We start from the raw sequence: 26828 nt of genomic DNA on the forward strand, positions 1-26828 counted from the left end.
TCCGAACTTCGTAATTCGAATATAATTGGAATATCAAAAAATAATTCAAAATTCGAACGAATATAAGGCACCCATAACAGGTTCATATTCAAACCTGTTATGGGCAGGTCAAGAGGGAGAGACGTCGGAGAACCCGACGCAGTCTATTCATAATATTGTATGACCAAGGAAGAGGCAGTGAATGAAGTATTGATTAGACAGCGATTTATTAGAAACCTAATAAACTGTTGGAACACGCAAGACCGGTATCCATAGCAACGCCGGTAAACAAACCTCATGAAGCCCAATCCAGGTCTTACTGAAGGCATTTAATGGTCAAAATAGTATTCATAAATATTTGAATATATTCGAATATTAATATTAATAAACAAAGAAAACTTCTGATATGATTTTTGGGCAAAAGTCAAAGCCCTAACACACACCCATGTGGCGTTCTCTGGGCGGGCAAGGCAGAGAAAGGGTAGGTAACTTGGCCCCTTATGACGACATATGGGGCCACATTCCAAATCAGAGCGCCTGAGCTTCCATTTTTTTAAGGTTTAGCCACTTGGGGACGATAAGCAGGCTAGGGGAACTCATATTAATGTTAGAAAACCTCATAAAGTGAGATTTTCATGCCATGGGACCTTTAAACAAATCCTATAGACTGTTTCAATCACACGCTCATTTTACATAGTGGTCATCTTCATACAGTTGAATCAAGCAAATTCATTGCCGCATGTGTGTATGTGCAGGTCCTTCGGGGTGGTGCTGTGGGAGCTGCTGACGGGGGAGATCCCCTACAAGGACGTGGACTCGTCGGCCATCATCTGGGGGGTGGGCAGCAACAGCCTGCACCTCCCCGTCCCCTCCACCTGCCCCGACGGCTTCAAGATCCTCATGAAGCAGACCTGGTGGGTCTCCTGCTCCTCAGCCATCAGCAACACAAGGCCTACTCACTGGTCTATGCCAGCCACTTACTCTATTTAGACTACAGTGAGACTACAATGAGACTTGAGTCTAACTCAAGTTATCTTTAGTCTAATTGAGTGAGGCTAGAGTGAGACAAGAGTTAGACTAGAGTGAGACTCGAGTGAGACTGGAGTGAGACTGGAGTGAGACTAGAGTTAGACTTGAGTTAGACTCGGGGGGGGGGGGGGGGGGGGGGGCATAGAGTTGTACTAGAGTTTGTACCAAATGGTTCACACTAGGTTTGTCCTTCAGTGGGGGGAGGTGGACTGTGGTTTGTTTAATCTGGTTGTCATTCTCCCCTCACTACCAGCGGTGGTTCATGTTCTCCTAATCCGCTGTACGTAGATCTAGACCTAGTGAGGGCAACGTGAGCCCATCCTACTTGTCTTTTCTTGATTGACCGATTGTTAATCCCACCCTCTCCTGGTTTTTCCCGTGTTCAGGCAGGGCAAGCCCAGGAATCGTCCGTCCTTCAGGCAGATCCTGCTCCACCTGGACATCGCTGCCGCAGACATTCTGGGGGCCCCTCAGGAGACCTACTTCAAGTCTCAGGTCTGCACCTTCATCTCAGAAAAACACAAGGTCTACAATCAAACCACACACAAACAATACGTCTGTGTGTGACCATGCATGTGTGTGTGTCTGTGTGTGGCCATGTATGTGTGTGTGTGTGTGTGTGTGTGTGTGTGTGTGTGTGTGTGTGTGTGTGTGTGTGTGTGTGTGTGTGTGTGTGTGTGTGTGTGTGTGACCATGCGTGTGTGTGTCTGTGTGACCATGTGTGTGTGTGTGTGTATGTTTTGGTGCTGCAGGCGGAGTGGAGGGAGGAGGTGAAGAAGCACTTTGAGAAGATCAAGAGTGAAGGAACGTGCATCCACCGCCTGGACGAGGAGCTGATCCGCCGGCGACGGGACGAGCTGCGGTGGGTGGGGGGCCATGGGGGGCATAGCGGTAGAAGAATGACGTCCTCAATAGGTCACTGTGGGAGTGTGTGGATGATGGCTGGTTTAGGCAGCCTAATTTGGCCCAGTCTGATTGGACTCTGGACTTTGGACTTGGCTACTGGCCACTGTAGCAAAGTCCATTATTCCTCCAAACAAACATTGCCTTTTCATGTACTCTTCGAAATCACGACAAAGGGACACAGGTGACGAGGTGTGTGTGCATGTGTAGAGCTCTGTCTAGTTAGTGGTTGGTTTGAAAGGAAAGGACGAGACCATATCCAACATCGCTCGTCATAACGCTCCTTCCCAACACAGTACTAAAAGTACCGCAGGGTGGACGTGGGTCGTAACCATGGGGATAGCACACACTCCTCCTTTCTAGAAATCTCCACCTAACATATTTTATTTTAAACATCAGGGTTCAGAATTCCAGCTGGACCAGTGATGACACTTTGAGTCCTTCTCTCAGTGCTGCCCCTAGCCCCCCCTCTGGTGCTCAGCTTAGTGGAGCTGTCCCAGTCCTACCACTGGTGTTGAGTATTGGGAGGGCCATTCTGGCCAGAAGATGGCCCTAGGAATGGAGCGAATGCAAAACTGTCTCCATGAAACTTTGGCGTTACAAGCCTATGTTTACTTGCACTTCTGTAAGTGAATATCGTTTGCCTTAGATAACATGACGGTGTGCGGTTTATTTTCGGATACCAACTTCCATCAAAAGAGTGAGAGCCTACTTTTAGTAATCAAGCAGTGAAACAACCTAAAAAACAAACTTCTCCAAGACATTGATGAATTAAATTAATCATAATCTCCCTCATCTGTTAACTGCCATTTGCTAATCAATTTTATTCTTTGATTTAATATTATGTAACTCCATTCTAACGGAAACCTCCACTGTCTAACAGAGGCGTTTCTGAGAGAGGGCTCAGCATCTTATCGGTTTAGAGGGGGTTCAGCCTCTTACCCCACCATGTAGTGGAGCCCAGGCTGAACCAATGAGCCGTCGCCACAGGGAATGCGCCCCCTCCTTCTTAACCCTCCTAGCCCAGAACGCGTTCTCTCTACTCCAGTGGTTTTCAAACTGTGGGGCGCGCCCCCCCCTGGGGGGGGGGGGGCGCCAGAGTTCTTCAGGGGGGGCGCGACATGAGAAAAAAATAAACCCGAAAAAAAACCTGAAAGTCGATGATTCAAATCATCAGTCGTACTGTAGAAGTAACATAACTAAATCAATTTTCAACCGTTTATCTTCGTGCAAACCATTTAACAAATCTTCGCACTTGTATCTTCAATAATATCGATATCATTTAAAATTTCTTCAGAATCACAGTTTTAGTTTCATACCGCTTCGTTCTCAGCTGTTTCCATTGAAGACATCAGCCCATTCTGATACACCTACTTCTAGACATCGTAACTCATTCCTTTTTCAACCGTTTACCATCGTTCAAACCATTAAACAAATCTACACACTTGTATCTTCAATACTATCTAAACGGAATTTTGATAGCATTTATACTTTTTCAGAATCACTGTTTTAGTTTCAAACCGGCATTGTTTTCAGTTGCTTATAATAATTTAGGTCACCATAGCAACGCTGGTAAACAAACTCCGCCGAATAGTCAAATCTCTTGGCTGAAAAGGCAGATCTGATTCGACTCAGTAAATTCAGAGTCGGGGACCCTGAATGAATCGGTGTAAACTGGCAGTTTACACGGATTAAGATGTTCAAATGTATTTAAAAAAGGTTCAGCTAAAACATGCTTAGATAAAGTTGTTAAATTGTGTTAAGAATGTGTTTAAAAACGCACAAAGATGTAATGCGTCAGAAATATGTTTAAAATGTTTAAAAAATATGTTTAAAAAATATGTTGAAAATGTTTAAAAAATATGTTCCAAATGTTTTAAAATCATGATCGGAGATGTTTAAAATGTGTAAAATAATTAAAATAGCTTTCAAAACACAGGTATTTAGAAAAAAAGCTCAGCTGAAATTTTTTCTCTGAGGGGGGGAAAACCCCTGCTCTACTCAATACACTTCACCTTTAAAAGACAGAAACATAACAACATGATTCATTTTAAGTTCAGCGTGAAAGACGTCTGTACAAGTCAGGATGTCTGTACACTACAGGTCCGGTCTCTAGTCAGGGTCTGTCAGTTCCTGTCTTTAACCCGACTCAACTCTGAGGGAAAATACCCACCTCAGGAACTGGCTCCAAACAGAGCGGTAAGGGGCCGTACTGAGGCTTCAGGGCTCACTACCTTAAGAGAATGGAGTGTGTGTGGTGAATGAACCAGAGTAACTAATGAGTGTGTGTGTGGTGAATGAACCAGATAAACTAATGAGTGTGTGTGTGGTGAGTGAACCAGAGTAACAAATGAGTGTGTGTGTGGTGACAGGCATGCACTGGACATCCGGGAGCACTACGAGAGGAAGCTGGAGCGAGCCAACAACCTGTACATGGAGCTGAGCGCCATCATGCTGCAGCTGGAGGTCCGCGAGAAGGACCTCATGAAGTACGTATAACACCATCCTATCACCGAGAACTACCGCTCCTCAGAGAGGGGGAGGACTGCCGTTCCTCAGGGAGGGGGAGGACTACCGCTCATCAGGGAATGAACCAGACAAACTAATGAGTGTGTGTGCAGTGAATGAACCAGAATTGTAACATAATTCACACATTCATACCAACAGGCCACATATGCCCTTGCCAATTAAAAGAGGCTTCCTTCCCATGCTAAGGAGGGATCCGGAGCCTAGGGAGGCGTCCAGCTCATAAAGGAGGCCATTCATCATGTGTCAATTCTAGAGATACGAGCCGTCAAGATGTTCGAGAGACCCAGGCGCTCAAGGCCACAAGAACAAGTGTAATTCCCACACATAGCCACAAACAAAGCTGCAATGCCAACACATAGCCGCAAGGGACAGCATAAAGACACATACGGGTATCCAGGGGGACGGGAGTTCAGCACCATGCTTAGCCAATCAGAGCACATAACTGAGTCCACGCCTGCCCAGTAGATAAGCCACAACACATAGCCCAGGGGGCAAGAACGCTCCAGGTACCGCATCCTTCAGATGCCCTACTAAGTGTATCTCCACGCGTGCCCATACAATTCCCCAGTAGTGTGCGGTGCCCCTTCATTTCGGTGGGGCAGAAACTACTGGCGTATGACCACACCCACAATTTATATATATATTTTACATATATATTTTGAGCCACATTAAAACATGTTAACTAAACTAATTGTGAGTAAGAATAATAAAAAATAAACTAATAGCCTAATGTTACTGCACGCTTTTGAAGTGCCATCCGCAACACTCATGATGTCCCTTATAGGGAAGTTATTTCTTCCCTATTTTATTTTAACAACAGACTTAGCGAGTGCATTGCAAATACATGAAAAGTAGAAATACAAGTCATCAATCAAGCAGACCTTCGATTTGGAACTTGGCCCGACGATGTGTGCAAATCTCTCAATAACAACACTTTTGAAATCAGATATTTCTCAATAGCTGTTTAAATCAGGTATGAAATCAGGTATGCAATTTGAATACCTGCTGAAATAAATAAATAAATAGTCTTCAATGCCGAAAGATACAGGCGGAGTAATTCGATTTTAAACAACAACAGTCCTAGAATATGACCATGGGGCAGACTACTTTACAACCATATGGGCGTCTTATAGCGCTGATTGCAATTCTTATTGCAGCCTGCAGGGTCATGCGAGAAACATACGGAGGGACGCGGTCGTTGAGCTCCGCCGCCCCACATTGCATGACACGTTAAACTCAACTAGAATCGCCACCATCAATTTGATATCAACAGACCAAAAATAGTCGGAAAGCCTACAGAAACTATAGACAGTGAATGTGACAATCACATTATTAAAAATGAACTTGGAGCAATGATTTACTGATGAACTATCTTTTTTGGGAGCATGCTTTTCAGGGAGTTCGCCGCCCCACCTGCCCATATGGACGGCACGCGGCTGCAATTCCCCTCCTTTTGCTTCATAGAGATTAGTCAAAAACATGACCAAATAAAGTGAGTTAAAGAGATCCTGATTCAGCAGACTTTTTTTCCAAAAAGAACACGGCAGAGTAACTAATGAGTGTGTGTGGTGAATGAACCAGAGTAACTAATGAATGTGTGTGGTGAATGAACCAGAGTATCTAATGAGTGTGTGTGTGTGTGTGGTGAATGAACCAGAGTAACTAATGATACCGCTATACCACTCATCAGGGAGGGGGGAGGACTTTGGGACACCGGGGAGGGGGGAGGACTTTGGGACATCAGGGAGGGGGGAGGACTTTGGGACATCAGGGAGGGGGGAGGACTTTGGGACACCGGGGAGGGGGAGGACTTTGGGACATCAGGGAGGGGGTAGGACTTTGAGACATCGGGGAGGGGGGAGGACTTTGGGACATCAGGGAGGGGGAAGGACTTTGGGACATCAGGGAGGGGGTAGGACTTTGGGACATCGGGGAGGGGGGAGGACTTTGGGAATTTGTGTTGTCCAAAGGCTGCAGATTTTTTGCATATTGGACACTGTAACAATGGTATCTACTTCTGGGACTCCATGAAACGAGGGACCCGTCCACAGCCCGCTAAAACAGCTGCCTGGTACTAGTACCTGGTCTTCTTCACACAGCTAGTGGCTTATTTTGGAGTCCCGTTTTGAGCACATCTTCAAAAACAAGCTTGTTTCTAAACAAAATAAGATGTATTTCATTATTTTCTAATCACCAGAAAAGCATTGGCAACATCTGACTAAACATCTGTTAAGTCAAACAGTCAGGGGTTCAGTCATTCATCTGAGTCTTCTGATTGGTCCACTCCACATTAAAGTTTGTGTGTCAGACGGATGCCACCAGGTGTCTCTCCCGGTAATGTTACGCCTTTCATTCACAACAAAGCTGTCTTGGAATCTTGCAGGGAAAATGTACCAGGTCTTCAGTAGGCTAATGCCGGTGTACATTTCCGGGAATATTGATCCCTGTTCCCAATCCCACATGACCCCATGCAGGAAATGTGAAACTAGTGCTCTCTGTGTACATCACGGTCCCTCCTCAATTGTCCTGCGTATACAGCAGGGAGGTAAATAGGTATACTTAGTGAAGTTATTCTCTGGGTTTTGGGGCTGACTGCAGGGTAATTGCCTTTCTTTCCTTCAGAACATGGCAGTGTATCATTTCTCATCTATTCCTGGCTACCCTGTGTATAGAACAATAAACCGCTTTCTGTAACGTGAGACGTTTTTCAGGGTTCACAATAAGCTGCTTATTCTGTATGAAGCATCTCTCTAGACTTTGTTCCTGCGCTTTCATTCTTTTGCCAATTTCCAATTGACCTACTTTCACCCACCCAAAGAATAGGATTTTCCTGTCTACTGACTGTGTGTGTGTGTGTGTCTGTCTGTGTCTGTGTCTGTGTGTGTGCGTGCGTGCGTGCGTGCGTGCGTTTGTGCGTGCGTGCGTATGAGGGGCCGCCTGGGACAGAATTCATACTTGTAGTTACACACACTATTATAATCTTGCATATACACCACTATACTCATACACACACACTATTATACTCCTTTTACATGTATGAGAGTGTATAGTCCTGTATGTGAGAGAGTATAGTAGTGTATTTGAGAGAGTATATTAGTGTGTGAGAGAGCATATAGTTGGGTGTGATAGGGGTGTAACGGTACACAAAAGTCACGGTTCGATACGTACCTCAGTTTGTTTGTCAAAAACGGAGAATGGCCGTAGATCAGCAGCATTGAAAACACCAATAGACTTGGCATTTGCATTTCTGAATTGCCAGACAGGGATTGTTGAAATAGGGTCGTGAGCTTGGTTTGCACAGCTTGCTTTTTTTTTTCACAGCAACGGTGATAGTAACACCTGGATGGTGCCTTTTCAAATGCGTGTGCATGTTAAAGAGCTGATGCGCCAATGCGAAAACCAAGCCACAATCGTTGTCCGTTACTCTTGATGCTTTTCATGACAAATCAGGCATTAAAAAGGGGTTATGTTCAAGAACATTTTACGTGGGTGATTACAAACTGATTATCCAAGGTGTTCTCGTCAGTCTTATTACCGTAACCCTATAAATACAGAGGTGAGCGCCGTGGTAATGCTGCACCATATGGCACTTCTGGCGGACCATGCAAATGGCAGGATTCGGAGGGAGAGGGTCTTTAGGGACCATAACGATTTATTGGTACATAAAAATATGTACCTTTATGTCAGACCACTTCTTTTTTAATTCTGGGACTGTGCGCTCCGTGCTACTGACAGAGTTCACTGCTGCAGCAAAATTTTGCCACTCACTCTGCTTTTTGGTGTTGGCAAAACAACTACTTTTCGGGCCTCCACCTCACCCACAACCTCCGTGAAATTTCGCTTTTTTGCTTTTCTCAGTCCTTCTGCCATTGTTTCCGGCAAGACATAATACTTGCATCTGAGTCTGTTTTAGATGCAGATCGCATTCATGAGGTAATTTGCATTGACCATTTATGGTTACAAAGGGGTGTGTACAGGGCGGAACGTGAAGCTGATTCAGCTGTGCACACTTGTAGGCACTCTGTGATTTATAAAGCAAAGATTGCGTACGGTGTGCGTACGCAGGGTTTTATAAGTCAGAATATTTTTTGGCGCACGCAAAACTTGTCTTTTGGGCGTACGTACACTTTTAGTAACGATCCCACGCACAGTTTTATAAATGAGACCCCTGGTATTTCCACAACGAGACTTTAGTTGGGGTTATCTCAGCCATGTTTGAAAAGGAATTGGGGGAAAGGAACTTTGGCTTTGACTCCCTGAAGTACATGAACTGCGACATGGAGGAGAAAGGGATTGTTGTGCGGGGCCCGCTGCTGCGAGCCACCACCGCCGCGAAGCACCACTGCCCGGCAGCGGGCAGCCCGCAGCCCGCAGCGGGCAGCAGGCAGCGCGCGGTTCAGTCTACTTCAGATTGATATGGAAGTGGAAGAACCAGAGACGTCGGAGACGTAGTCGTTTGTGATTCATAATATCGTCTGGAGGCGCACACAGCTTTTGGCCGTGATAATATGTATCATATGATATAGATATCTATGTATCATATGATATTATTTAGATATAGAGCTCCAGGACTGTAACGCAAGTGTTGTACCATCTTTGTTATTTGGATAACCGTTCTGCTGTTGGTGTTGTGGCGCATAACACGTCGGACTCTCGTCTCTTGTATTTCCACAACGGGACTCGTAGTCTGGGTTATCTCAGCCATGGCTGAGAAGGAATTGGGGAAAGGAACTTTGGCTTTGACTCCCTGAAGAAAACGAACCACGATATGGAGGAGAAAGGGATTGTTGCCCGCGATTGTCTCCCGCTTGAGCCCCGCTGCCCGATGCCGAGGGACTGCCGGCTGCCTGCTGCAGGAGGTGGTGGTGCCTAAGTGCTGCTCGCTGCCGAAGCGGTGGTCCCTCGGCAGCGAGGCTCCGGCTGGAGACAATCGCGGTTAACAATCGCGGGTAACAATTCCTTTCTCCTCCATATCGTCAGTCTATTTCCGATTGATGTGGACGTTGAAGAACCAGAGACGTCAGAGAACCCGCCTCTCTCCTCCACATTTGCATTAAAGCTCCAGACACCGAAACGGTGCGTTTGGGGAAAGCTCAATTTGCAACTGGCTTGTAGTGGCTGTAATTCTGCACCACAGCTGAATTTCGGGACTGTCTTCAAATACTGTGTTAGGGGACCACTAATACCTATATTAAAGCATCCATAAAGTAGCATGCCATGGGACATTTAACTATCCATCGACACAACGGAGACGGCAAGGTCTGTGATTGGTCCTCTAACAAAATCATTTCCGGAATCGCTTCTCCGGTTTGACTTTGCACCTTATTTACTTTGTTTGCCAATACACCACCAAATACGATTTGAAAAGCTTTGAAAGTTTATTTAAAACACTACTTACATGGTTTCAACAACATATCAACACATAAGATCGATCGGGCGGTGAATTGCATTGCGTATCCGACATCCCGATGGAGAACTGCGATTGCTCGAGGGGTCCCCGTAGTTACGGAGTCGGAGTAGTATACTTTGGCTAAACGGTCCGGGGGGAACTCAGACCCCAAGTTTTAAATCTGCATCGCAAAACAAGCCTTTACATTCGCCATATTTACGCTATGTACGCCACATTTACGCACCGCGGTCCACCTCTGTAACCACCCAGAAGTGCCTGTACCGTGACCGTTCGGTACAAATACGTATATCGTTACACCCCTAGTATGTGTGAGAGAATATACAGTAGTTGGGTATGTGAGAGATTTTAGTAGTGTATGTGAGAGAGTATAGTAGTGTATGTGAGAGAGTATAGTATTGTGTGAGAGAGCATATAGTTGGGTATGTGAAAGAGTATAGTAGTGTATTTGAGAGAGTATATAGTAGTATATGTCAAAGAATATATTAGTGTATGTGAGAGAGTATAGTTGTGTATGTGAGAGAGTATAGTTATTTATCCAAGATAATATAGTAGTGTGTGTGAGAGAGAATAGTAGTGTATGTGAGAGAGTATAGTAGTGTGTGAGAGAGTATAGTTGTTTATGCAAGAGAATATAGAAGTGTGTGTCAGAGAGTATAGTCTTTTTTGCAAGATAATATAGTAGTGTGTGTGAGAGAGTATATTTGTTTGTGCAAGAGAATATAGTAGTGTGTGTGAGATAGTATAGTTGTTTTTGCAAGAGAATATAGTAGTGTGTGTGAGAGAGTTTGAATGAAACAGAGGTGAGTTTGAATGAAACGGAAGTGAGTTTGATTCCTCAGTTCCTGATTGGCTGACAGAAGAGGCGGTATCTTGTGGAGCTCAAAATACTGCGACTCCCGCCCGAGCTCCAGGAGTGTTCTAGAATATTTTATAAAACGGATGATATTATGAATCCTAATCGACTGCGTCGGTTTTACTGATGTCTCTTGTACTTCCACAACACGCAGAGACTGGCCAAGGTTTTTATGAATTCGCGGTCACAAGAGAAAGCCTCTCTCAAACTCAGGCAACCACGCAAACAAGTGGCCGGATAATGTTTTGGTGCGAACGCAGCATAACAAAATCGCTCGAAATTACAGAGTAAAATTACAGAGTAAAATGACAGCGCAGTATTTTGCAGGTGAGCTAGCAATACAGGCAAGCTACCAATACTAGTTTCTCCAGCATTTTCCCCACAGTTCTTTTGTATGTTTTGTATTTTCTGATTGTTTAAATATGGAAGGATAAATCTATCCAACAAACCTTGCCAAAAATGATTATACATTATTAACCCTAAAATGTTGCCAAATATTAATTAAATGTGGTGTTTTTTTATCCAACAAACAGATAAACAGATGCGTGGAAACGCAATTGTTGGGGGAAGGGGGGGGGCAACAATGAATATAAAACCAGGGGTTTAAAGAACAGAAGAGAGTAGCAGGATTTCAACCAATATCCCATTTATTGCATAACTGAGTCCTATATTAACACAGAAAGAACCAATAACAATATCCCTCCACTGAGGGAGCAACAAACAACACTATCCCTCCACTGAGGGAGCAATGCCACGACGAAGAGCCAACATAGCTCCGACTCGCGACCGACAGCGACCCCACTCTGTTCGCCCTCTGTCTGGCCCACTGGCCACGTCTGCTTTCATCCCTGCAGCTTTATAGCAATCCACGTGATTGCTGAGGGGCTGCAGGTTTGTCTGATCAGTCCGATGTGGAGGGTGGTACCTTGAACAGCACACAAAACAGCAGAGGAAAAACACACACACGTAACACCCCCTCCCATAAGTGCAAACCAAGTTTGCTACATTAAGCACGATCCCCGCTAAAGCACACTACACAGAATCAGGACCATCAGAATTTGAAATTGCCGTCTGCTGTCTACGTTTCCACGCATTGCAGTCGGCAACTAAATGGTCAGTCCTCTGACAGAAAAAACATTGCCTATCTGTCTTAGGACTAGAGAAAGATGTACCAGCACGTGAAACACGCGTGTCACTAGACCTAAGAACAGTCTCACGGTGAGTGGAGGACTCGTGCCTTCAAATTTTATATTTTATTCAACATTTGACCTGAAGAACGGATGTAATACAGGTGCACACACACACACATAGACAGACAGGCAGGCTCGCAATTTTTTCCTACCCAAATGCATGTACACGCAGGTACACACACACGCAGGTACGCACACGCAGGAACGCACACGCAGGTACGCACACGCAGGCACGCGCACGCAGGCACGCACACGCACGCACACGCAGGCAGGCACGCAGACGCAGGCACGCAGACGCACACACAAAAAAAAACGCAGGTACACATACGTAGGTACACACACGCAGGTACGCACACGCAGGTACGCATACAGACGCAGGCACGCAGACGCAGGCACGCAGACGCAGGCACGCAGACGCAGGCACGCCAAAAACTCCTCCACACTAAACGCTGTCACACCAGCCATGACGCCGACAATACGATTAGCCGCTAGGCTAAGCTACCAACACTTTAGCGTGTCACCAACTCACTCCGGGGCAGACGTAATAACTATCAACGCCGGATGCTGCACACACAAACAAACCCAACCTTACAATAAACAAACATCCCCCAGACCCTACCTAACGAGAACTAACCTGTCTATCTTCTGGAGCGTGCCGGGCTCGAGGCGACTTGAAAGGCAAAACTTCAGCGACCGGAGTCCTGAAACGCCTACCTCCGTCGGGGAACTCTATCCCCGCCCAGGATTTACTCCGAAAATAATAAAGGAAAAACAAAAAACAAGTGTCCGAAGGAGGAGCCGCTGTGCGATCCAGCTGGACACTTCTGTCTAACTGAGGGAGTTGTTAGTAACCTGTGAAGGCGGGAGCGTGCACACCCGGACGCCAATACCCACCGTGAACCACCGGAAGTGACTTTTCACTTTGAAAACAAACTAGTCAAAACAACTACAAACATCTCCACTAATTTCTTTAAACGATCCCGGACGAGCCCCCAGTTGTTACGACCCACCCCGTTGGTGACCAGGGGGAAGGGGGGGGGCAACAATACAATTTGTTGGATAAACTTGACAAAGTAGTGTTAGTTCAAGATTCAGGCTTTTGGCCTTTTTTTTATCCTTCCCAGGATTATACAAAAGCCTTGATCAGTTCATGTCAGTTCTAAAATGTCACGGAACAGACGAGGGGACCCAAATGCTGGACACAGGGAGACGGAGACGGAATAAAGGAAAGGGGTTTATTCCGTAGGCAGGCGAGTAGTCAGACAAGCAGGGATCAGGAACCAGCGGGGTAGTCAGACAGGCGGGGATCAGGAACCGGCAGGAGAGTCAGACAGGCGAGGATCAGGAACCAGAAGGAGAGTCAGACAGGCAGGGATCAGGAACCGGCAGGAGAGTCAGACAGGCAGGGGTTCGATGACAGGCAAGCAAGGGAGCGACGGCAGGCGGGTAGTCAGGCAGGCAGGGGTTCGGCGACCGGAGAATACTAGAAAGGGAAGGAGAGAGTTACTACGGGGACAGGCTGCTGTAATACTTGAGAATGTTGGTAGGACCGATACTAACTGTAAAGACGTAGCGACGAACTGGCGCCGGCTGATAGGAAATCCCCGGCTGATGTAGGGACGATCATCAAGGATAATTACGTCCAGGTGCGGGAGAAGGAGGCCCACCAGCGTCCCATAGCCACAGGCGGGAACCAGGATCCGGCTGCTGCCCCTGTGCAAGGCGCACCGCAGACTCAACCTCCCAGGTGAGCGTGGCGATCCGACAAGCGGGAGGCAGGATGGTCGTGGGCTCAGTACTCGGGTCCTCGGGGGAGTACAGGCGGGACAAGGCATCCGGCTTGCCGTTCTGGGAACCGGGACGGTAGGTCAACGAAAAATCAAATCTCCCGAAGAATAAGGCCCACCTAGCCTGTCGCGAATTCAGTCTCCTGGCTGACTGAATGTATGCCAGGTTGCGGTGGTCAGTCCAGACAATAAAAGGAAGGGCCGCGCCCTCCAGCCAATGCCGCCACTCCTCCAATGCGAGCTTGACGGCCAAGAGCTTGCGGTTGCCGACATCATAATTCCTCTCCGGCGGGGACAACCGGCGGGAGAAAAAGGCACAGGGGTGGAGCTTGTGGTCGGAGGGAGAGTGCTGGGAGAGGACCGCGCCCACTCCAGTGTCCGAAGCGTCGGCCTCCACCACGAACTGAAAGGGCGGGATCGGGCTGGACGAGGATGGGAGCGGAAACGAAGCGTCTCTTGAGACCCCGGAATGCGGCCTCCGCCTCAGGCGTCCATGAGAATGGGCTCTTGGTAGAGGTCAGCGCTGTGAGAGGTGCCGCGACCTGACTGTAGCCCCGAATGAACCGTCTATAAAAATTTGCAAAGCCCAGGAACTGCTGCGGCCTCTTGCGGGTCGGAGGGGAGGTCCACTCGGCCACCGCTGAAACCTTGGAAGGATCCATCCTGATCTGGCCCTGACCGATGATGTAGCCCAGGAATGAGACGGATGAGACGTGGAAGTCGCACTTCTCCGCCTTGACGTAAAGACGATTCTCCAGCAACCGCTGAAGCACCTGCCGGACGTGAACCCTGTGCTCCTCCACGGATCTAGAGAAGATCAGAATGTCATCAATATAAACGAATACAGAGCGGTTCAACATGTCCCGGAGGACATCGTTTACCAGAGACTGGAAGACAGCGGTTGGTGAGTCCGTAAGGCATTACTAAATATTCAAAATGACCCAAAGGCGTGTTGAACGCGGTCTTCCACTCATCCCCCTCCCGGATGCGGACAAAGTGGTATGCGTTGCGCAGATCGAGCTTTGAAAAGACCACGGCTCCGTGGAGGGGAACGAAGGCAGAACTAATCAGAGGCAAAGGATACCTGTTCTTCACGGTGATAGTGTTCAGCCCCCGGTAGTCAATGCAGGGACGAAGCGAACCGTCCTTCCCAACAAAGAAGAACCCCGCTCCAACCGGCGAAGAGGAAGGGCGGATGATCCCAGCGGAGAGGGACTCCCCGATGTACTCCTCCATGGACTCACGCTCGGGCCGGGAGAGATTGAATAGACGACTCCCCGGAAGAGGAGCTCCGGAAAGGAGGTCGATGGCGCAGTCATAAGGACGGTGGGGGGGCAGGGACAAGGCGCGGGACTTACTGAACACCTCCCCAAGGTCGTGGTACTCCTCCGGAACGGAGGACAGGTCAGGAGGGACGGCGGCAGACGCGAGCTCTGGCGCCCGAGGTGACTGGGCGGACCGTAAACAATGGGACAGACAGTGTGTGCTCCAGGACACCACTCGACCGGTTCCCCAATCCATCTGGGGGTTGTGTGTCTTGAGCCAGGGGTAACCCAGAACCACCGGAGAGAAGGGACTGGTAATAACTAGAAGCGAGATGGACTCGTGATGATTCCCCGAAACAAGCAGTTTGACCGGAGCGGTGCGTCGCTCCACCCACGTTAGGGTCTTCCCGTCCAGAGCCTGGGTCTCGATAGGAGGATTCAGAGGAACAGTGTCAATCCCAAAGCGAAGAACCAGCTCCCGATCAATAAAACTCTCGTCCGCTCCGGAGTCCAGGAGGATAGAGAGCGGTAGTGTCTGATCCTGCCACAGGAGAACGGCCTCCAGGAGGGGACGGGACACCGAGGGGTTACAGGAGCGGCTCGCCAGGATCCCTCGGGTTACTGGCGAGCCCGATCTTTTCCCGAGAGAGCGGGGCAGCCAGACCGGAGATGGCCTGACAGGCCACAGTAAAGACAGGCTCCGGAGCGCATCCGGCATTCCCTCTCCTCAGAGGAAAGATGTGTACGTCCGATCTGCATGGGAGAGAGCCCCCGCTCACGGCGAGGTGGAGCGGAGAACGAAGGAGAGGACCGAGGCGTTGCCGCTGACTCGAACGAGGGCGTGGGTACCGAACGTGAGCCTCTCTCTCTGAGGCGCTCCTGTAGTCGATTGTCCATTCTAATGGAGAGAGCGATCAACTGATCCAAACCCACCTCCTCCTCCCGAGAAGTCAACTGGTCCTTCATCTCGTCAGAGAGCGCGCCCAGGAAAAACCCCTGTAGAGCCTCCTCGTTCCAGCCGCTCTCAGCAGCAAGGGTGCGGAACTCCACCGCGAAGGAAGCGACGCTGCGGGATCCCTGGCGAAGGCGAAGAAGACGCTGGGAAGCCTCTCTTCCCCGGACCGGGTGATCAAAAACCCTCCGCATCTCTTCAGTGAAGGCGGAGTAATTGCATGAAGCCGCGGAACCACGTTCCCATACGGCCGCCGCCCACGCGAGAGCCTCCCCTCGCAGGGAGCCGATCAGGTAAGCGATCCGTGACTTATCGGTGGGGTAAGTCTGGGGCTGAAGCTCGAAAACCAGGGAGCACTGTAGAAGGAAGGACCGACAGGTTCCCAGGTCCCCCTCGTAGCGTTCCGGGGCCGGAATGAACTGTTCACGGGATGAAGGTGCTGGGAGTGGTGGTGTCGGAGAGACGGGGCGCTGGGAGTGAATCGAAATAGTTAAATCCCGAAGACTAGAAGTGATCTCCTGCAGAGTCCGATCGTGCTGCGTCAGGGGATCCCCCTGACGGGACACGACCTGGCGGAAAGCCTCTGCGTCAGCTGGGTCCATTTTGGCCAGTTCGTACTGTCACGGAACAGACGAGGGGACCCAAATGCTGGACACAGGGGGACGGAGACGGAATAAAGGAAAGGGGTTTATTCCGTAGACAGGCGAGTAGTCAGACAAACAGGGATCAGGAACCAGCGGGGTAGTCAGACAGGCGGGGATCAGGAACCGGCAGGAGAGTCAGACAGGCGAGGATCAGGAACCAGAAGGAGAGTCAGACAGGCAGGGATCAGGAACCGGCAGGAGAGTCAGACAGGCGAGGATCAGGAACCAGAAGGAGAGTCAGACAGGCAGGGATCAGGAACCGGCAGGAGAGTCAGACAGGCAGGGGTTCGATGACAGGCAAGCAAGGGAGTGACGGCAGGCGGGTAGTCAGGCAGGCAGGGGTTCGGCGACCGGAGAATACTAGAAAGGGAAGGAGAGAGTTACTACGGGGACAGGCTGCTGTAATACTTGAGAATGCTGGTAGGACTGATACTAACTGTAAAGACGTAGCGACGAACTGGCGCCGGCTGATAGGAAATCCCCGGCTGATGTAGGGACGATCATCAAGGATAATTACGTCCAGGTGCGGGAGATGGAGGCCCACCAGCGTCCCATAGCCACTAGATGGCGGCATTGGACCGCGTAGCAGGACGCAACGTGACATAAAATGAATCATCAAGTGTGTATATCCAGAATAAACTATGTGAAGAAGCTACCGCCTCTTCCGTCAGCCAATCAGGAACTCAGGAATCAAACTCACTTCCGTTTCAGTCGAACTCTCTAACACACAGTACTATACTCTCTTACACACAATACTATTCTCTCTCACACACACTACTATACTCTCTCACATACACTGCTTTTCTCTCTCACATACACTACTATACTTTCTCACATACCCAACTATACCCTCACACATACACTACTATACTCTTTCCCATACCCAACTATACTCTCTCACATACACTATTATAATCTCTCACACACTACTATACTCTCTCCCATACACTACTATACACTCTCATACATACATGTAAAAGGAGTATAATAGTGTGTGCGTGCGTATGTATAGTGGTCTATATGCGAGATTATAATAGTGTGTGTAAGACCAAGTACGAATTCTGTCCCAGGCGGCCCCTAATACATGAATGCATGTGCGTGTGTCTGTCTTTGTTTTTGGTAATGTCTGTCTTTGCCGATGTGCATAAAGTGAACGTTGACTGAGGGTTTTAGTACGAAACCAACAGGTCTGACTGCAGCGGTCATCATGTGTGTCTGTTTCACATAAGAGATCCAGCGTGCTGACCCCAAGATGAGGGTCATGTCCCCTCTCTCCTCCCCTCCCTGACTCCTCCTTCTCTGGCCACAGGCGGGAGCAGGCGGTGGAGAAGAGGTACCCCGGGAACAACAAGCGCCACCCGGTCCGGCCCATCGTCAGGCCCAACGCCGTGGAGAAACTCATGAAGAAGAAAGGAAGCCTTTCCCAGAGGCCCAGCCTGCCTGGGGCTAGAAGGTGGGCCCCTGGGGAGCGTCCCTGAAGAGGCGGGCCCCTGAGGCAACTCAAAGGGGGAGGGTGTATAGCTCATAGTACTGTCTGAGTCAGCCCCTCAGCAGGCTCATCAAGATGGGCTCCACAAGCTAATCCTTACTGTGATCCCACTTAAACCTCCAGCATCGGATAAATTATGTTAACAAAGTAATGAATATATGATCATATATATCAATTATAATATATGAATGACCCTATTTTGGGAGGATATTTTACATTTATATTTACATTTAGGGCATTTAGCAGACGCTTTTATCCAAAGCTACTTACAATAAGTACATTTGTCAGAAGAAAGAGAAACAACAATATGCTTTCCTCTCCTCCAGGCCTGACCTCCTCCGCTCCGACGGGATCCCCAGCCTGGAGCCTCTGCCCCCCCCCTCGCCGCTGGCGGCCAGCCCCAGGCTTTCCACGCCCCCGGGCAAGGCCCGCTACCGCAGCAAGCCGCGCCACCGCCGCGCCAGCAGCAAGGGCAGCCACAACGACTTCCCCGAGGTGCTGCAGCTCGGGCCGTCCGAGGACCCCCAGCCCCTCCGGTACCCCCAGGGGCCCATCCTGCCGCTGAGGGGCCGGGAGCAGGCCGTGGTCAACTGTGCCAACAACCTGCGCTACTTTGGCCCCGCCGCGGCCCTGCGGAGCCCCCAGACCGACCACCTACAGCGGCGGGTGTCGGGCCCCGGCCCTGACCTCATCTTCTCCACCAGCATAGACTGTGACCCCCGCCCGCGGGCCCCGACCCCCCTCACCACCAACAGCCCCACCTCTTCTCCACTCGGGCCCCTCACCGGGTCCCTAGGCCCCTGCCGTCAGGCACACCCCTTGCCCGGGGGGCTCTCTGATAGTCAGAACCCCCCTCGGAGCTACCCCCTGCCCCAGGGGCAGGACGAGGGGCCCCATCCCGGCGCCGACGGGGACCCGGCGGAGACGCCCCGGCCGGGGGAGCCCGAGGGGCCGGCGCCGCAGGCCCCACCCTCCGCCCTGCCGCGGACCCTCAGACCGCTCAGGAAGGTAGGAGACGCTGCAGCGTTGGCGGCTCTATTGGCTCCTCCGGCTTCATGTCTGGGGTCTGAAGACTGAGCTCAGAGATCAGGGCTCCGCCAGGGTCAGATTAGGGGGCTACTCGCTGTGTGTGAACACGCTGCACTGAGATGCAGATGGTGGTTGTGGAGGCTGGTTGCATCATTCATGACCACTAGTTTGCTTATTTAATATTGTCCACATTTGGTTCCAATCAAATGTATTTATTTATTTTTATTTATTTATATTTATTATGCAGGAAAGTATTAAAAGTAACAAAGTTACAATTTAAAACGGGCCTGTCTCAGTAAAATAGCTGATTTCCAGCAGGTTCCTGTTCTGCAGCACATATAACATGTAACAGGGACAAGGCACATCACCAGTGGCGGGCCGTACTATTAGGCAAACCAGGCATTTGCCTGGAGCCCCAGGCCCCATAGAAGGTTTTTTGGGCCCCCAAAATGCCCCAATGCATATATTTTGTCCCCATATTTATTATTTTTATAAAAATCTCTTCACAATAGTAGCATCGGGATGTCTAATTACTCATATTTTGACAATCTTTCCTTGTGCACCCCCCTTCAGTCTGCACTACATGGACTATTCCATGTTACGCGCATCACGCTCATCACGCGTATGCAGAAATGATGTCAAATTCAGTATTCAAAACAGTAAGCGGTAAGAGAGAGAGAGAGAAAACGAGTGAGACATAAATCGAGTGAAACATGAAGCGATCGTACGAAAGCGGGTCACATAAAAAGAATAAGAAAGACCAAAGGCAGGACCTGCTTTCAAAGCTGCCAAAGCTATCCAGCTTTTTTACAGCCACCGCAGTGTTAGCGGGACCGCGTCGGCGGCTCAAGAGCAGCCGTCAACGTCGTTTGCTCTCACGTTACTGCTCCTTCATTCCAAGTGGCTCTGGCTCAGCCAGCAGCCATGCTAATGACGTGTGTCAACAAACTGACGGAGATGATGCACAACTGGTAGTGAATATTGCTCATTCTCCTTCTTCCACTTCGGTTATTGAAATTGATGACAATAACGATAACAATGACTGCGAGACATATATTCTTGTGGATGACCCAGCACTCAAGCCCAAGCAGCTGTGTCTTGGGCAGGCGCACACATATTCTAGTGGATGACCCAGCACTCTGGCCCAAGGGCCGCAGATTCACAAAAGCATACACTTACATAGTAATGAAAAATGATGAGAGGGTGAACAGGTCTTGGTTAGTCTAGTGAAAGTGCAGACCGTGTTTTTTGCTTTTGTTTGTTGTTTGTTGTCAACATAACTAATCTTATTGTTTTGTATGTTATTCTCAATTTGTGAATAGATAATTAACATTTGCATGAAAGAAGGATAGTGACTTTTGTTCATCCCTTGTATGGAGTTTCTCATTATGCGACATAAGGTACAATAGACCGGTAGATGCAGGGGCCCCTAAATTACTGTTCGCCTGGAGCCCCCAAAGGGCTAAGTTCGCCACTGCACATCACACGTTACATTTACATACAACACATAACAGGGACATAGCACGTCAGACATCAGTAGGACAATCATATAGACAGTGTTTGCAAGTGTATGTGTTTAATCAACTATGGATCAGAAAGATATGGATATGGATAGTTCGGAATGCTTCTCTCTCTCCTCCTCTCAGGGCGGGGATGAGTCCTCTGAAGAGGAGGAAGGAGAGGTGGACAGTGAAGTGGAGTTCCCAAGGAGACCGAGGTAAACCGTCCACCATTTCCTCCCTCCCTAGCCGTCTCCTCTCAGTCCGTGGCGTCTAATGTCCGTCACCGCCCCTCAGAGATCTGTCCCTCCTCTCCCCCCCAGGCCCCATCGCTGCATGAGCAGCTTCCAGTCCTACTCCACCTTCAGCTCGGAGAACCTGTCGGCCACCGACGGCGAGGAGGGCAACACCAGCGACCACTCCCGCAGCGGGCCCCTGGAGGGCCTCAGTGCCAGCCAGGAGGAGCACCTGGACGAGCTGCTGTCCCACACGCCCGACATCCCCATTGACATCTCCATGCAGTCCGACGGCCTGTCTGACAAGGAGTGCGCCGTGCGCAGGGTCAAGACCCAGATCTCCCTGGGCAAGCTGTGTTCTGATGAGCACAGCTACGAGGTCAGCTGCTCTCTGTTCACCATGACGACGATGATGATGTTGACGCACACACTTCCCTCCAGACATAAACCCACTGACGTGTGCTAGTGGATCCCAGCCCTTGGTGGCACTCTGCCCGCTTGAGGTGGGGCAACACTACTTTTATAGAGGCTCCACTATGGACTGTATGATTCCATTGTTCTCCTGGTTTGGGAGAAGCGCCTGCTAATGACTGAAATCCATTAATACTAGTGAATGTGAGCAGAGGTTGTCCATGCCTCACTACACTGTTGCACTCATGGAACTATCTGCTAACTAAGTTACATATTTGTAGTTATTTATTATATTTTCAATGATCATTTATGTCTTGATACTTTATATTGAAGATTACTAAAACAATGAGTAAAATCAATGTTATTTTCAATATATATATATTATGTCCTTTTAGCCGTGCTCATCACTCAAACAGCAGACAAACTACTTACAGTGTCCGTACCGTACTCTCTCCCTGTCATGTGTTATCTGTGTATCAGCGTTAATCAGGCCCTCATCTCATGCTCTGTCTCCCAGAATCCTCTGCAGTTTGGGGATTCAGACGGCGACTCCTCAGAGGCGGACGGCTCCGACGCCACCATCAGGAACAACAAGGCAGGGGCCCCATCCACCTGGTGAGGGCCCGACCCAGAGAGGCGGAGAGACGTCTGCATCGTCCTCGCTCTTCCTCGAGACATCTCCCCGCCACCCATAGCAGGAAACTCAGCAATAAGAGGATCGCAATGTAAACCCAAAAAGCAGCCTATGAACTACAAAGAAGTTAAAATGCAATCGATCCTAGATGTCCAATCCGATCCCACTCAGCTCCCTCTCTTCCTAACCCGCCCCCTCCCCCTTCTCCAAAAAATCCACCACCATCACCTCGTCCACCACCACCTCCTCCATCACCGGCACCACCATCCCCCCCCCCTCGGGGCAGCATCCAGGCAACACTAAAGGCAGGGGTTTCCATGTCAATGGTATGGAAGTGAAACATCCATCATTTATTTTTTGGCTGAATTCTAAGAAAGGCAAATCATCAGGAACAGAATACATCTGCTGATACAAGAAATACAACCAAAGACGATTAGGACGACAGAGAGGAAGTTAGGAAGAGGTTCATCATTAATCATTTTTTGTGGATCTCTAAGCAGCACGGTAATACTGACTGTATGCAATACTGACTGTATGTGGGTGATTACATAACGATGACGATACTGTATGTGGGAGATGATAATAATGAGGAGGATGATGATGAAGCAGACATGGAACAGAGGGTGATTGTGGACCAGCACAGACAGCTGGCAGAGACTAGGGCTGTAGGAGGCTCTACATCGTTGGGGATTTGACCCCCGGAGCAGCAGGAGGCAACAAAAAAATGTCCCGGGTTGCTACAGGGCAGAGGGAGAGAATTTACCCCTCCCACCTCCAACGTTGACCCCTGTGGTGTCTGGTGGACCTGGAGAGACTCACCGTCCAACCAGCCCCTCCACCTGGGGGGGTACTATCTGAACACGCCCTGCCCCCCCACCATAACTCCCCCTCCCCTGTAGAACAAGCCCCGTCCAACTGCTGCTCAATGGTCTGCAGCCGCCAAACCCCCTGGTGGTCAGCAGCGCTAGAGGAAAAAGAAGAGGAGACCATTGACCAAACCAGACCTTGCAGCACAGTCCCCCCCTCCCTCCTGTTCGTGTTGACCTCCGTGCTCTGGAGACCTCCCCCCCCCCCCCCCCGTCAGAGGTCACAAGGGACACCTTGGATATAATTGTTTATGAGCTTTCCCTCTCCGTGTAGAAGGGACCAAGTCTTATGTACATCTCAGGATTGTTCTAGAACTGTGAGGAGACCAGACCGGACCGAAAAGCGCGTTAATTAGTGAGGTACCGTCTGGCACATATTATGGACCATGCAGGTATATTTTAAATAACTCTCTATTGAGGACAGATTTGTTCGACCCCTTAGGTTGTTGTTGTTTTAGTTGACATCAATGTTGTTTCCATTTGTTGGGGGTCGGGGTAAAGATGCAGTATTCCTTTTTCAGTAAAACAAATCACTAGGTTGTGAGGCGTTACTTTCATTTCCTCACCGGTTTATCCCTATTCATGGTGATACGAGTGCTTAGTGGTACCAGCTGTGTACATATTAGTGTCAAAAATAGGCACCTAAATGTTTTCTGTGTGGTGGTGGTTAATTAGTCAGCCAGAAGCTCAGGTGGGGAGGGTTTGATAGATCAGAACATTAGGTGTCTAGCTGGCTGGACATACACTGGTGTCATAGAATAATTAGTCTGCATTACACAGATAAGATATATTTTTAAATAGGCCCCTTCCTGTGATGTTGCCTTTGCTGGTTTAAGGCTCAGGTCATAGGTTTCAAAAAGAAAAACGAAAAACAGGAGCAGTATATCAATGTCCGCTAGATGGCGCCATGTATTTGCCTTTTCATTGCAGTACATAAATCCACTCATTCCTTTTCTACCGGTAATCATGACAGTGTTATAGTTCATTCTCGATATAAATTGCTTCTTCTTTTTTAACCCTGTGCTCTTTAGAAATGGATACTGCATCTTTGGAGTCGACATGTTTGTTTTCATCATCTTAAGTGTTTTTTTTTGTCAGGGTTGAAATTACTAATTTTTCAAAAGTAAGTTTTGAGAAGGCTGTGACAAAGTAAGGAATATATAAGCCAGAGAGAAGTCCACGAGCACCGACCCCGCTCATGGTTTCCAAGAACCTCATCTCAGTGTTAGTGCTACTACCTTGTGTAAAAAACTCCTAGATGTCATGTGAGCCGTTTAGTTCCTCTACCCTGTTCTCATAGCTCAGAGTTGAGCTCTAACCTGGTCCCAGAGCTCAGAGAGGAGCGGACTACTACCTGCTCTGCGCAAAAGCTCCTCCCCCTCCGCGCTAAAGCTCCTCCCCTCTGTTTACCGCATCAAGTCCCTTCACGAAGATGTCCCGCTATGAAATGATTGTAGATAGATTTTAATTCAATTTGAATCTTTTGATGTTGTTTGTGTTTCTTTGTAGCTGGCCTACATCATTATTGATTTAATTTATTATGAATGACTAGTCGGGAATTGTGTTTATTCAAAATAATCTGGCAGCTTTAGGAATAGTTTTCTCTGATCCCCTGATTAGTATTATTGAGAGGAAGCACAGCAGATATGATAAGGAGTTTGACAGTATTGAGAGCTTGAGGAGACATGGTTCAGACTCTCCTCTTAGGGTCGATCCACCCATTGTTGTGTTTCTAATGGGATCATTCATCATATCTCTGAGGCAATCGAGGGTTAGAGGCCAGTGTTCCAATGAAGTCTTCCACACATGCCTTTGCAATATACTTTATAACAGGGTAATTAAGAGGTTATGCCTTAACCAGGTTTTCTGACATTTCCCCTCCCCTCTTTCCCTCCCTATGAACAATACTATTGAACTTACATCAGTTTCTGTAAATGTCATGTAAACCACATACCCGCTCCTTTGGGAAGCTCATATTTCCAACCTCCTTCTCCTCTCCAATGGCAACCGAACAAGCAACCCTGGCCAGTGTAGTGCTCATGGGTTTACAGAAGAATAAATAAATGAATAAAAGCAAAAACAACTGCATGGAATAAATGCTGAGGTACTGTACCCAAAATCGTGTGGCGTTTTTTCTCTCGTCTGCTTTAGTTACAGAAGGACAGAAGCTTCTCTTCTGAAGGCACCATGTTGATGGTGCATCTAAACACAGTAAGTAGATACTTTATTTCACCCCTTGTGGAAATTCAGGTAACCAGTAGCAACAGACAGTAAAGTTGACGAAAACAAAATGTACAAACATTAAAAGTCAACCAAATAAGTCATTCCATATACAAAAGTTGGGGAACCTGATTTAGGCTATAGGCCTGATTTATAGGCTAAGCCCACTTTTGTTTTATTTCCGAATGGATGGATTTCGTTGATGAGATATATCTGCTAGCAACACTAGCCGCGTTTACATGGCACATCTGATCCGCATAGATTTCTATGCGGCATAGATCTGTTCCTAAAATGTGTTCCGAATGTACTGTATACATGGCAGTAACAAAAGTGTCCGTTATGTCTCTCGCGCACACCTGACACATCTCTGGACCGGCGGCGACATAATGGATGTCTTATCACTATCGGGGATTTTAAATTTGATTTTAATGAAAGCACAGCAGGAGAGAGCTTTTCTCTGCCTGCTCCTTCAATTAAGAAGGAGCAGCACAGCGCAGCAACGTCAATTTCTCGTCAGATCTTTATATTTACCCTAAGCTCCGTCGCAAACAAGAGGAATTTGGATGTGAGTCCGCAGCCAAGACTGTAAGCTTAGTAAGTAAGCTTTATTTGTACAGCGCCTTTCACAGACCAGGGTCACAAAGCGCTTCACAGTTAAAACAAAAACAATAACAATACACAGTTAAGAAGTACATACACATTTAAGTTTAAAAGGCCAAGACAACTAGGTGACAAACATAGCAGCCCCAAGACAGCTAAGCAAAAGCATGAGCAAACAAATAGCTCTTTAGTTGCTTTTTGAAGGAGTCAACAGACTCCATCGAACGCAGAGAGAGCGGAAGATCGTTCCAGAGCCTGGGAGCAACAGCCTGGAAGGATCTGTCTCCTCTGGTCCGGAAACGAGTGTGTGGCAACGTCAACAGATTCTGATCCACAGACCTCAGAGCCCGAGTTGGGGTGTAAGGCTGGATCAGATCACTGATGTAGGGCGGAGCCTGGCCATGCAAAGCTCTGAACGTTAAAACCAAAATTTTAAAATTGATCCTGGACGAAACTGGCAGCCAATGAAGAGCTTTAAGAATAGGGGTTATATGAGTCCTCCTATTGGTGCGAGTCAGAACTCTCGCTGCAGGGTTTTGCACTAACTGCAGGCGAGACAGCTCCTTTTTGTTTAGACAAGAAAACAAACTATTACAATAGTCTAAACGCGAAGACACAAATGCATGAGTGATCAGCTCCAAGTCATTTTGTGAAACCATTTTCCTGAGTTTCGAAATGTTCCTCAGTTGAAAAAAGCAATTTTTTGTCAGCTGTTTACAGTGCTGCACTAATGACATGTCTTTGTCAAACACAACACCCAGGTTTCTTAGGCTCGGTTTGACAGACTGGCCCAAGTCACCCAGGTACTGGTTAATCCCTGGAATGGAATCATCAGGGGCAATAACCAGTGTTTCTGTTTTGTCCTCATTAAGCTGCAGGGTGTTATCACTCAGCCAATGTTTTATCTCCACCAAGCACTGAACTAAGGAACTTAGCCTCTGGAGCTCAGTTGGCTTGAAGGAACAGTAAAGCTGGATATCATCAGCAAACATGTGGTAAGAAACATCAGGAAATCCCTGGATGATTTTTCCCAAGGGGATCAAATACAGCAAAAATAACACAGGGCCCAAAACGGAGCCTTGGGGGACTCCACACAACAGATCTGCTGACTCAGACCTTATTTGGTTAACAGTGACACTAAAGCTACGCCCAGAGAGGTATGACGAGAACCAGTGTAAAACTGACCCTGACAGTCCTACTTCATCCCTCAGTCTTCTCAGCAGGATCTGGTGGTCAACTATGTCAAAGGCTGAGGACAGATCTAAGAGAACTAGAACAGTGCACTTTCCCGAATCAGCAGACA

The 26828-nt window shown here is 48.4% G+C and overlaps 1 protein-coding gene across 2 annotated transcripts in view; it reads left to right on the plus strand.

The window, feature by feature from the left end:
• map3k13 (mitogen-activated protein kinase kinase kinase 13) overlaps positions 1-24827 on the plus strand; it is a 60056-nt gene extending 35229 nt beyond the window's left edge. For both annotated transcript variants that reach the window (XM_030343487.1, XM_030343488.1), the window contains exons 6-14: positions 735-893; positions 1395-1503; positions 1761-1870; positions 4284-4400; positions 17851-17994; positions 18357-19038; positions 20706-20776; positions 20882-21173; positions 21723-24827. In XM_030343487.1, the coding sequence (XP_030199347.1) occupies positions 735-893; positions 1395-1503; positions 1761-1870; positions 4284-4400; positions 17851-17994; positions 18357-19038; positions 20706-20776; positions 20882-21173; positions 21723-21824 (1786 nt within the window). In that variant the 3' untranslated portion in view covers positions 21825-24827. The remainder of the gene's footprint in view (positions 1-734; positions 894-1394; positions 1504-1760; positions 1871-4283; positions 4401-17850; positions 17995-18356; positions 19039-20705; positions 20777-20881; positions 21174-21722) is intronic.
• The last annotated feature ends 2001 nt before the right edge of the window (positions 24828-26828 follow it).

Source organism: Gadus morhua, chromosome 20 (assembly GCF_902167405.1).
Source record: "Gadus morhua chromosome 20, gadMor3.0, whole genome shotgun sequence".
Lineage (NCBI taxonomy): Eukaryota > Metazoa > Chordata > Actinopteri > Gadiformes > Gadidae > Gadus > Gadus morhua.